We start from the raw sequence: 12,764 nt of genomic DNA, 5'->3' as shown, positions 1-12,764 counted from the left end.
CCGTTTTCACGCCCAATGCACCCGCTCGGTCACAACTAAACAAGATAAAAATCCTCACTTGGGTTTACTCGGATGATATCACTTACACAATTGGAAGTTCGGATCCATTGTTAGGTATAGCACAACTGGGTACAAGCTTACCATGATCTTGGCATGCATTACCAATTCACTTGTGGGATTCGCCCACCGACTATCCGCAATGATCCGCGCACCTACCTAAGTACTTCGTTAAGGGAATAACCCTCGACCTCATACTCTGCTCCAACACTAGCTAAGGACTTAGAGGAGACTCACCCAACCTAGTGGCCTACCTGAGCACCACTCTCACCCAAATCCAATGGCCTACCTGAGCACCACTCTCATATATCAGTGGCCTATCCAAGCACCACTCTTAAGAGACTCTATATGACCTCTTCCAGTTCAAAAATATTTTTCCTCTCCTCAAGTCCTAGGCTAGACTCATGTCATAAGGCATCACATGCAATTATGCATCACACATCATACATGGTCTACCCACCATCATGATCAACAATCATACACATGCCATAAGACATCACATGTAATAATGCATCATACATCATACATGGTCTGCCCACCATCATGATCAACAATCATACACATGCCATAAGGCATCACATGCAATAATGCATCATACATCATACATGGTCTACCCACCATCATGATTAATAATCATACTCATATGAACATATACTTATGCCATATCATATTTAAACATTCATATATATCATTACCAAGCATACATATGAATCACACCTCACCATACATCATATATCATACATACATGATCTAAAACTTCAACTTTAAACATGCATGAACATCAATTTCAATCCAAAAACATCAAACCCACTCACGCCCAGCGCAACCAAATCACGCCTAGCCTAACATCCAACCCGAGAGCCCTAAGCTCTTCCACACCTGGCGCGCTCAACCTGTGCCCAGCCTAATCCCAGTCAGAGAGTTCAAAAACTCATCCAAAACAAAAAATCTAGCCACATGCAAACACAAAAACACAATGCATAGGCTCTATACAACACAAAAACAAACTCAAAATCAACATGCACCCATCCAATGGATCAAAATCACCAAAAACCCCATCTTTCCCAAAACCCCAAAAAATGAGTGAATTCTTCGATCCAATCATAGATCCTCGACTTTCATGCATCAATTTAGTCACTAAACTCACATGCAACTAAACGACAAACATTCTAGCTTCCCTCACTTGAAAATTGACTCAAAATAGCCAATAACTAAGAAGAAGTAGAATTTCCTTCTGAAGCTCAACTCGAAACTTCAATCCCCCCAAAAAAAGCTTCATAGTCTGAATTTCAAGAAAAGATATAAGACATTAGTGATTTAGAGGAGAAGAAGAATCATACAAAGAAATTTGGGAAAGAAAGAAGCTCACAGATCTAGAGTCCTTCTCTCTAAAACTTCTCTTTAAAACCTCTCTCTAAGTTCCCCTCCTTTTCTCCTCAACTGGCCTAGTTATAGAATTCTAGAGTGGTCAGACTGGCCCTTTTTGAATCCATAATGACCCGTTCTAGACTTAAACGTCATGTGTAAAATTCACATGCAGAATGACCCGTTCTCAAACTAGAACGACCCGTTTTGGGGTGACATTTAACTCACAACGACCCTGTTTGGAACGACCCATTCTCAACAAGAATTTATAGGCCTATTTAGTAGTTCAGAACGACCCATTCCAGTTTGGGAATGGCCCGTTCTAGGCTACTAAATCACCCTCATTTTAGGAGTTTGGAACGACCTGTTCTGGACTACTAACTACGTTACAGTGACTGTAAGACTCGCACAACATCATTCTTCCCCTTTTTCTTACCATTCTCATTTCTCCTCACTTTCTATTCTCTTGTTCCAAATTGCTGGGCTCCCTTGTTGTGTTGTTGTTGTTGAAGGTGTTGAGTAAAGGTGTGGATTGCTAGCTAGAAGCACGAATACTCCTCTTCTTCTTCTTTCTCTTTCCCAAAGCTCAGATTCTTCTTCTCCGAGGTAAAGGAAGCTAGTGGGTTTGCGTGTTGTGTTGTGTGTTGAAAATTGATCATTTCTTGTGCTAGATCTTGTTGTATTGGTGTTTTGATGTGGATTGGGCAAGTTTGCATGTCTGGTTTTGGTGAAAATGGTGAAGAACCTGGGGGTTTTCTGTCATTAACGACTGAGCCCTTTGGTGGCAGCATGCAAGGCGAGCGAGCATTCCCTGGAGGCAAAGGGCTAAGCCTTTGGGAACGACTGAGTGCTTTTGGAAATAGTTGAGGCCTTTGAAAGGGCTGAGCCCTTTCAGGGCTACGAGCCAGGGGAGAATTCCTAGAGGCAAAGCGCTGAGCGCTTTGGAGGCGCTTAGAGATTTTGTTCTTTCAGAATTTGACTATTTATTCTTCATGAAAGTTGTAGCCTTGGATCTTAGCTTTCCAATGACGTTGGAATCACTTAAAAATGAGGTGTATAACTCCAGTTATGACCTTTTTAGTGAGCAAATGTCAAGCTGTCAGGATTTAGGTTAGTTGTTGCGGTTTTTATAATTTTTAGAAAAGTAGATAATGGAATTAGGACTTGATTTATTCATAAGAGTTGTAGGAAATCTTCTTATATTTCATATGAGATAATAATGATCATGATAGGAGTAGTATAACTCCTGATACACTATTTTATGTGAAGGTTGCCATTTCACAAGGAGTGATTTGGTTAAGTTAAAAGTTGTTTGGGTGCTTAGGTTAATTCATGTTGTATATGTTGTGTAAGTTGGCATGATAGATGCGTGGTAAACATGATGAGTGAGTTGTATTATATGTTGAATATGTTGTATGTTGTGAAGTTGTTTACGAGTTCTGTGTTGATCTATTATTATATATTGAACATATGATATTGTTGAAGTATGTTGAAATTAAGTTGTTAAAATTGTTTTATGTTATGTATTGACTATTTATATTTTGTGAAATATGATGAGATTATCTAGTTGAGAGTTGTGAATTACATGATGATAATGTTGTGAGTTGTGAGAAGTATGATGTGAAGTGTGTAGAGGTGTTGAGACGATACAAAAGTTATTAGTAGACTGTGTGCTAAGTTGTTAGATGAAAGTTGTATGTTGTACCATGTGTTGAAAAGATATTAATTTGTGATGGTTGAATTATAAATTTTGAATTGAACTATTGAGATGTTGGGTAGACTGTGTGCTAAGCTGTTAGATGAAAGTTGTATGTTGTACCATGTGTTGAAAAGATATTAATTTGTGATGGTTGAATTATAAATTGTGAATTGAACTATTGAGATGTTGGGTTGACTGTGTTGTTTAAAGTTGAAATGAATGGATAGTTGAGCTGATGAGATGATAATTGTGTTGTTTAAAGTTAAAATGAGTTGTTGTGTTGTTAAAATGTGTTGTTAAAGAGTGTTAATGAGTTGTTGTGCTGGTAAATTGTATTGTTAAAGTTGTGAGTTAACTATATTGTTCAAGTTGAAGGTTGATTGAGATGATGAGTTGAAAACTGTATTGATCGTGCTGTGATGATGAGTTGTAGATAACTAGGACTAGAGGAGAAGTTTTCAAATTTGTTCATCCCATTATGCGTATTGAGATAGTTGTGGTGCTCCGAGAGCCCAATTTGTTGAAAACCCTCCTTGGGAAGTTGTCCCTTGGAGTGGATGATGTGTTGTTCTCCTCTAGAACTTAGTTGATCCCGTGTGTGGGCAAGGTCGAGGCACACGTGTATGAAGCGACCATGGTATAGGGACCAGGTCGAGCTATACTGATTACAAGCGACCAATTCGAGTAAAGTACAAAGTCGGGAACTTAGTTCCTAACCGAGTATCATAGGGTTGTAGTATTTGGAGGATAGTCGGTAGGCTAATCCCATAGGTGGCTTAGTTAAGTTATCTAATGCCGTGGTAGGCCTAAACCCAGTTGTCCTATCCTGACATAGTACTATACTTCATTGTTTAAGTGGCAAAATTTGAGAAATCGTTATCGTGTTGTGGATTTTTATCCAAATTTTGTTGTTTACCTAGCAAGCCCAAAAAGGTTCTGTGTTATCGGTTCGGTAGGACCTAGCCACTTAGATTGCTCACCTATGTTGTAAGAGATCTCCGAGTTATAATGCGTAATGACGTATAAGTTGTTGATGAGTTGATTTTGTGTTGATGTAAGTTGTATATATGTTGTTATGTTGTAAAGTTGTGGTTGAGTTGTATGTTATTATGTCTTGTATGTTGAACCGTTGAGGATGATGATAATATTGTTGTGTTGTAAGTTGCTTATATATATATGTTAATTCTTTTCACTAGTTTACCCTTGCATGTTTCCATGTGGTGTGGACTATAATGATCATACTATGTATGGGAGTAGGATAGGGATAGGCTGTTATGAGCAGTTGGAGGCCACTTGGTGGTAGGAGCTGGAGTAGATGATTTTTTTGTAGGCTACCTTAGAGTAACATTTTGTTGGCATTTTATATATTTATTTGGCCTAATGAGCTTTTATGGTTGGATAAATATATGTATTTTCTTATTATACTATTTAATATATATATTTTAGCGATGTGTGGTATTGTTCTACAGTGTGACGGCTCTGGTGTGTCATTTCAGTGACTATGCAATGCACGCATTTGTGCACGTAAAGAATAATTTTATGATTAAAATATACTTTTAATCTTGTAAAAAGAATGAGTTTTGATCTTGATGTCTGAAATCTTTTTTATTTTTATTTTTTTTAAATTTATAAATTATTTTTGTTTCTTGTAATATACATTTATCCTTGTAGAATAAGTAGATTTTAAACTTGGTCTTTATAAGATATTTTTTTTTTATTTTTAAAAATCTAAAATTATTATTTTTCATCCCTAATAATTATTTTAAGTTATAAAGGTGTCACTCACTACCATAATACCACTAATAAGTATGAGTAATACATAAGATGATCACGTTGCCATTTAATAGATAAATAAATAATTAAAAATAATTATATAATAGTATCATTAATAGTTATAAATAATATCTAAAATGACTACTTGACATTTTAATAGACAAATAAATAGTTAAAATGATTATATAATAATAGAGATTAAAAATAATAGTTCTAAATTTTATAAGAATAAGAAACAAAGATTTTTTTTTTATAAAAATCAAAACTTACTCATTTTACAATGATTAAAAACATATTCAAATGTATAATTAATTAATTACGTGATAATTATTATATTAAAATCTAATCAATTACTTCTAATATATAATTACATGCTTAAAATTTAATTAATGATATATTTTTTAATTTTTTTATTTGAATAGTTTATTTTCTTTAATAATTTAAATACTTACAATATATATATATATATATATATATATATATATATATATAAATATATGCAAAATAACAATTTTGGGAAATTTTGTGCAAAATAATCAGGATTAAAATATATGCAAAATTATAAATCATAGAAAAAAAAGCATACCATGGAAAGGAAATGTAAATAATATCGCTATTCAGTTTATTTAAGGGCCAATATGATGTAAAAAAAAATTATATTTATTTTGCTTACATAACCGTTATATTTACACTTTTTATATCTTAAAGTTTTGGTTCTAATTTATATAAATAATTTATAAAAATAAAAAAAAACTTCCTAGTATTTAGGCTAAAAGGAAGGAAAGAGGAGAGAGAGAAAAAAAATCCAAATAATTGATCAGAAAAAGAAGTATTCTCATCTAATTTTTATTTCTTTTTACACGAGTAGTCTCGTCTAATTTAAAAAATTGAAATAGAAAATCAAAGGGATTAAAAAAAATAAAGATTGCAAAAGAAGAATAAAATTCAACATTAAAAATAATAGTAACTTTTAGTTACTCAATTAACTAGCATAATTATCATCTAAATTTAACATATACATTATGAATATCTCTCAAATTGTATAATTAATAATTAGTAATGAAACAGTAATGTAACATTCATTAATATCTAAGTATATTAAAAAATATATTAAATACATACTTTTTATCCAATTCTTTATTTATTTAAGCACAAAATGTTTATTTTTATTGTTTTAGCAGAAAGTTTTGAAGAAAAAAAAAGTGACAAAAACGGTTAGCTTTACATTTTTAAAAATGATATAAATATTATAAATATATCAATTTGTTATATAAATCTACAATAATTTACGTATTAAAAAATAGTAAATATAGTATTTCATAACAAAAATTTATTATTTACATATAAAATTTAACAAATATAAAATCGTATATATTTTTGAAATATATATAATATAAATATTTTTCTTATTTACATTATAAAATATTTATAAAAAAATAAATATTAAAATATCTTTTATTTTTATTCCGTTACTTTTTTATTATTATAAAATATTATTTTATTATTAATATATTACTTTTTTAATAATTAATGAGAATATTATTTAATTAATGTAAAATTCTAAAAGTAGTTTTAGATTTCTTTAAGAAAAAATTGACTAGATTTTAAAAGGAAGAGGTTTTCCTTTCACATTATTTATTTATAGATATTAGTTATAGAACAAATCAGCCTCGATTAACATAAGCGACTCTGAATTTAATAACACTGAAATTACTTTTTTATTATTGGCATAGTTTGGTACATATTTATCTATTTTTCCTAAATAATAATTTCAAAATACTTTTTCCTAAAAAACATGATATTGATTAAAAAAAACTAAATTTTAAGAGTTTATAATATAAAAATTTCAAATGTCTGTATTTTTTTATTTTAATTACCAGAAAACAGTCACTTATCAATAGAAAAAAAAATTAATATTCTCCAAAGAGTTTTTTAAATTTATATTTTTCATTTTATCTTTATACAATGTATGAGATGCTGATATGTAAAAGAGAAATAAAAATAATATCACTGCATATAATGTTAAGTTTCTGCATGACATTCGATACTGTCCAAAAACATAAGAAATTATTACTGTGAAAAAGAAGTAAAACACAATAAAATTAAAAATATCAACATCTTCATTGAAAAAAAAAGGCAGGAAATTAGTAATAATCACAATAAATATTACGACAAAGATATAATAATATATAAAATTATAATACATTTTTTCTTGGTTGTGTGGAATCGTAATATTGTTTCTCAATTGTGTTAGATATTGAAAATATTCATTTTTTTTAGCTATAATATTATTAAAAAAAAGTGTTTTATAAAATTATGTACTATTAAAAAATATTTTTCTCTACAAATATATCTTATAATATTTAAAAGCATCTTATAAAATTGTAAGCTGTTAAATTAAATTTTAGAATATGAATTATTTATATCATACAAAAATACATTTTTTTAATTGACAAATTTTATATATGAAAAATATTTAATATGATAGCTAATATTAAATTAAAAAATACTTTTATTAACAAAATATGATTAAAAAATTTATTAAATAATTTAATATTTGTATATGTTTAATGTACAATGTTAAACAGATTACAACTTTGTAAGTCAACTATCAAATAAAAAGTTTTAAATACAATCGTAATTTAATTTAGTTCAAATTTCATAATCGAGGACTTCTAAAGAAAAAATTCAAACCAAACCACATTAGAAACACCTCTTCAAACTCTCTTTGTGCAGAATTTGTTAAGGTTGTTTTCGTTTTGATTAGACTTGTTAAAATGTAATATAATGATCATTAATCTGACCTAAACTGAAAACTCCCCCAAGAATTTCATAATGTAATGTGTATGCATTGACTACATTACATGTCACTGACCATTAACCTCGTTAACCCATAATGAAACTTCCAAACAAGGCAACTCTAACAGGCAATCACTGTAAACAAACTAATAACCTATTCATTCACGACCACCTTCTATTTTCCTAAACCACATCTATTATCTTTGTCGTACTATTTCCCTATAGCATTCAATCACTCGCCACACAACCAAATGCAACACACAATTATTGAAAATAGCGATGACTTCAAAGCAAAATTCCCAGAAATAGTTTGGACCAGCATCGATGCAAAATCCTAGAACAAAAATACACCGATGCAAAGATAAATAATACGGTACAACAATCCACCGACAAAAACCACAAACAAAACTCCAGAAAAATTAAAACTACAGTAATAAAGTTTTCAGCACGAGAGATTTAGCTAAGTTCATAATAGAGTTAAAATAATAATTTAAAGCTTGTCTTCAAACTCAGAGAGAGGAGTCATCTGTTCCTTCAATCCCTTCCTCTTGCGAATGTCAGTGACAAGCTGTGCAGCCTGTGATCCAGCCTCCAAAGGATCTGAGGACATCATATCCCAGTGATCAAAGACACACTGTGGGAAAGCCTGGCCTGATGTTGCAGCCCTCAATGTGCTAGAGAATCCGAAGGACTCAATGACAGGGAGGTATGCTTTGATGTTGTAAAGTGGGGTACCTGGCCTCTGCATTTCCTCAAACACATGTCCACGTTTCTGATTCAGAACACTGTAGATACCACCAAGAGCTTGCTCAGGAGCCTGAATTTCCACCAGGTAAACAGGCTCAAGAAGCCTGGGTTTAGCAGTCAGCTGTGAAGCATAGAACACTCTCCTAGCAGTAGGGATGATCTGCCCACCACCTCTGTGGATAGCATCAGCGTGCAGCACAACATCACATACTTCAAAGCAGATGGCTCTCATGTTTTCTTCAGCCAATGCACCTTCTTTAGATGCCCATTGGAATCCAGCAACCACAGAATCCTTGATTTCATTCAAGTACTGGACTCCCTTACACATATCAACCACCATGTTGGGTCCAAGGGTCTCAGGGCCGAAGCACCAGATTTTCTTGGCAAGATCCTTGTCCCAACCAAACTCTTCAGACAAGATCTTGGATCGGACTTTGGGGTCATCCCTTGGTCCAATCTTGCCATCATCAATGGCTTCTGCAAGACCCTCCTCCAGTGGCCTAGCTTCCATGTAGAGACGGTTGTGCTTGTTGGGGGACTTACTCATCACAGTGCGGCAGGACCTCTCTAGGACAGTCTCCCTGAATGACACAACAGGGTCAGATTTAATGATCTCAGCTCCACCCATGAAATCTTCCTGCAAGTCCTTCAAACAGATCTCAAGATGAAGCTCTCCTGCACCAGCAACAATGTGTTCACCAGACTCCTCAATGGTACAAACAACCATAGGATCTGACTTGGCCAAACGTTTAAGACCTTCAACAAGCTTGGGAAGATCTGATGCAACCTTGCACTGAACAGCCACACGGACAACAGGGGAGACAGAGAACTTCATTGCACGAATAGGGTGGGCATCAACTTCCTTCTCATTTGTCAATGTAGCATTCTTGGTGATAAATTGATCCAGACCAACCATAGCAACTGTGTTACCACAAGGCACATCCTCCACGGTTTCCTGTCTCTTGCCCATCCAAATAACAGTTCTTTGAACACTTTTAACATACAAATCCTTCTTCTCCCCGGGGACATAATTTGGTCCCATAATTCTCACCTTCAAACCAGTTGAAACCCTGCCAGAGAACACTCGACCAAAAGCAAAAAACCTACCCTTATCAGATGCTGGAATCATCTTTGAGACATAGAGCATAAGAGGACCTTCAGGATCACAGTTTCTGATAGCAGCAGCATATTGATCATCAAGGGGACCCTCATACAAATTTTCCACACGATACTTCTGGGCAGTGGATGGAGAGGGAAGGTGAAATATCATCATTTCCAAGAGTGCACTACTGGCAGGGAGCCAGGTTTGCATGACACGCTTCATCAATGCTTTACCCATAAGTTCCTTCTCATCAGATTTCATGTTGACCCCAAGCTTCTGCAGCATAGGCCACAGCTTATCCTTCTGATCATTCATACAAGTGTTAATTATCTGCTTGATAGGCTCATAACAGAACTGAACAAACCCACGCTTGCAGGTAGCAGAACCAGTATTCTTGCTGGTCCATTTCTTGGTGGCTGGATCAAAGAAGTTTTCACCCCAGAGCCTGTCCATCATCTTCCCTTCATCAACTCCAAACTTAGAAGCATACATCTTGGCAAAGTTGGTCAAGGTAAAAGCCCAGCCATGCAAACCAGCAGAAAAGGCAACTGTTCCTTTCTCTGGATAGACCTGCACATCCCCAAGCAGTGGATCTTCATATGTAGCCATGATCACATTAGCATTCTCTATAACTCTTTGAAATGTCTGGTAGGCCTCCTCTCCATCCACTTGGAGTTCAAGGAAGCATCTATCCATCTTGTTGACAGTCAGAACAGGCCTAATCCTTTCTCCAAGGGCCTGTCGTAGCACAGTTTCTGTTTGAACACAGACACCTTCAACACAATCCACCACAACTAGAGCTCCATCAGTAATCCGAAGTGCAGCAGTGACCTCAGATGAGAAGTCAACATGTCCAGGGGAGTCAATGAGATTAATGAGATACTCATTCCCATTACGCTCTCCCTTATAATTCTTGAGAGCTTCATCAGTCATTTCATAGTAGAGCGAGATACCCGTAGACTTGATTGTAATACCACGTTCAGCTTCATCTGCACGGGTATCAGTCATACGGACATCACCTGCCACTTCTTGAGCAATAATACCAGCAGCAGCTACAAGAGAATCAGTGAGGGTTGATTTTCCTGCAATTTCAAAGGAAAAAAATTGTCATTGAGCCAGGAAAGTACATTATTTAATTTGGTAAAACATTGAAAAATAAATTCTGATACCCAGATAAACAATTGTATAAAATAGCATTCTTGATATCAAATATAAGCAATGGTTTTTAATACAGAAGAAACCTTTTAAAAGGCATAAAACATATTGTCAAAAAAACATCACGGATAATATCTTTATCTTATATCAGGAATCACAACAATCAGAAAAGTGAATAATTAGCAAGAACATTTAAAATCTATGTTAAACCATACCGTGATCAACATGAGCAATGACAGACATATTACGGATATTATGCTTATGGTCCATAATACGACGTAGTTCTTCAGCTGTGAACTTCACCTGCAGATACAGACACAAATCTCAATTCAGATTATAAACATTCACCCCAAGTAGATAAAAACTCATGAAATACTCTTCATTGACTTACCATTTTGACTAGTCTTTAATTTCCGCAAAAAATGAGTCAAAGCTGAAACATTAAAATTACAACTTCAGCAAAATATAACATATCATACAAGGCAGAGGAAAAATAAATGAAATATTGAGATAAAAAACAATTAACATTTATTGAGATAACTCTTGTCTAGAATAAATTGCAGAATAAAAATCAATAAAAAAAAAGTATATTATCACAAATTCAGCATTACCATAACAGATAATTCATTTAGTAGATTTGGCTCCACTAAAAGTGAGAAATTGAGTTTAGAGATAACAGTCAGATCCTTGGTTGAAATTATAATAAAAATATTTTTACAAGCATATCAATCCATGATGCTTAAATATATCCCTTCAATTTTCTCATGAAACATATAGCTCCTTAGGATTTTCCACTGAAGTAATACATTTCGTATATTTAATAAATGAAAAAAAAAATTGCTTGTTTCATAGAAAACTTCTTCAAATTTTGAAATAACAACATGAACAGCATAAAACATAAATAACATACTACAATTTAATACAAAACAATAACACACATACAAGGCTAAAACATATCATAGTTCAAGTGTGTGCGTCGAACCAGGATCTATCTCTTACAAATAGATACCAAAACAACAATACAAATAGAAAAAATAAATAAATAAACCTAAAATTCGGTATACAGATTTAGATTAACTCATATTCATATCGAAACCTCACAAAATAACAAACATCCAACCAAAACAATCAACTACACAATAAAAATAAAAATCAAATAGAAGAGACACAAGATAAAAAGCAAATCAAAGAAACCACACCGATTTATCACATAATACTGAAACTAAAACAAGTAAAATCCAATACAAGCAAAAAAAGGCACCTAATCCGAATAGGAATATTCAAGCAAAACATAGATCTGAAGTATATCAGAGTGAAGAAAACGAAACAGAAAGATCAAAAGGTACCGATCCGGTCGCAAACAGAGAGATTAAGCGTAAACGAGACACACAAATGAAGAATTTTAGGGAAAACAAACCTGAAGAGGCGAGAGAAAGTTTTAGAGAGAGGCGGCGAGGAGTGTGGTGCTGCCTTCTCTAAAGCGGCTATATAAAGCGATGTGTGTCTGTGAGAACTAGGCGTGATGATTTTAAGGGTTTTGTCGACCACGCAATGCGAAACACAATCCTAAAGTATGGGCCTTGGGCTTTCTATTGCGGGCTTGGATCTCTTAGCTCTATATGGCCCAATACTTTTACCCCTTTCAACGTGCCAATGTTATTTTAACAGGAGTCGAGATACGTCTAATAAGTTGAACTAATCAACGTGTAACAGAAACTAGGTTAAATGTGAATTTATTATTATTATTATTATTTTCATTTCGTATATAAATTTATTTAAGCTAACTAATATTTTATATTGTATAATGTAATGCATGAGATAAATATTTTTTTTATATAAATATAATTTATAGTAAATAAATATTTTAAATATATAAATAATATTACCATTAAATTTATTATAAATTAATATTTTTATATATATATATATAAATTATATTTTAAATTTTAATTTGTATTTGTATCACAATTAAAGTTATTTTTAATTGAAAATTTTTAAAATTTTAAAATTTGATATAAAATTATAAATAAAAAAACATGAATTAAAATTTATTGAGATAGAATAAAA

The 12,764-nt window shown here is 32.9% G+C and overlaps 1 protein-coding gene across 1 annotated transcript; it reads right to left on the bottom strand.

Moving 5' to 3' along the window:
* Positions 1 to 7,957: 7,957 nt before the first annotated feature.
* Positions 7,958 to 12,250, bottom strand: LOC109813596 (elongation factor 2). Its single transcript, XM_020377809.3, has 4 exons — positions 12,115 to 12,250; positions 11,089 to 11,130; positions 10,913 to 11,000; positions 7,958 to 10,624 (listed from the first exon to the last, which is right to left on the bottom strand). The coding sequence occupies exons 2-4, from the start codon at positions 11,089 to 11,091 to the stop codon at positions 8,184 to 8,186; spliced, it is 2,532 nt and encodes an 843-aa protein (XP_020233398.1). The 5' UTR covers positions 11,092 to 11,130; positions 12,115 to 12,250; the 3' UTR covers positions 7,958 to 8,183.
* Between the last annotated feature and the right edge of the window lie 514 nt (positions 12,251 to 12,764).

This window comes from Cajanus cajan, chromosome 10, assembly GCF_000230855.2.
Source record: "Cajanus cajan strain Asha chromosome 10, NIPB_CcT2T_4, whole genome shotgun sequence".
NCBI classification, from domain to species: domain Eukaryota; kingdom Viridiplantae; phylum Streptophyta; class Magnoliopsida; order Fabales; family Fabaceae; genus Cajanus; species Cajanus cajan.
Note: the sequence above shows the minus strand (reverse complement) of the source record. Positions and strands in the feature narration are given on the sequence as shown.

What these genes read in the sequence shown, in the direction of transcription:
- LOC109813596 (XM_020377809.3), bottom strand. An exon ending in CATTGCTCATGTTGATCACG is followed by an intron (nt 10,625 to 10,912) that starts GTATGGTTTAAC and finishes TTGAAATTGCAG; the next exon opens with GAAAATCAACCCTCACTGAT.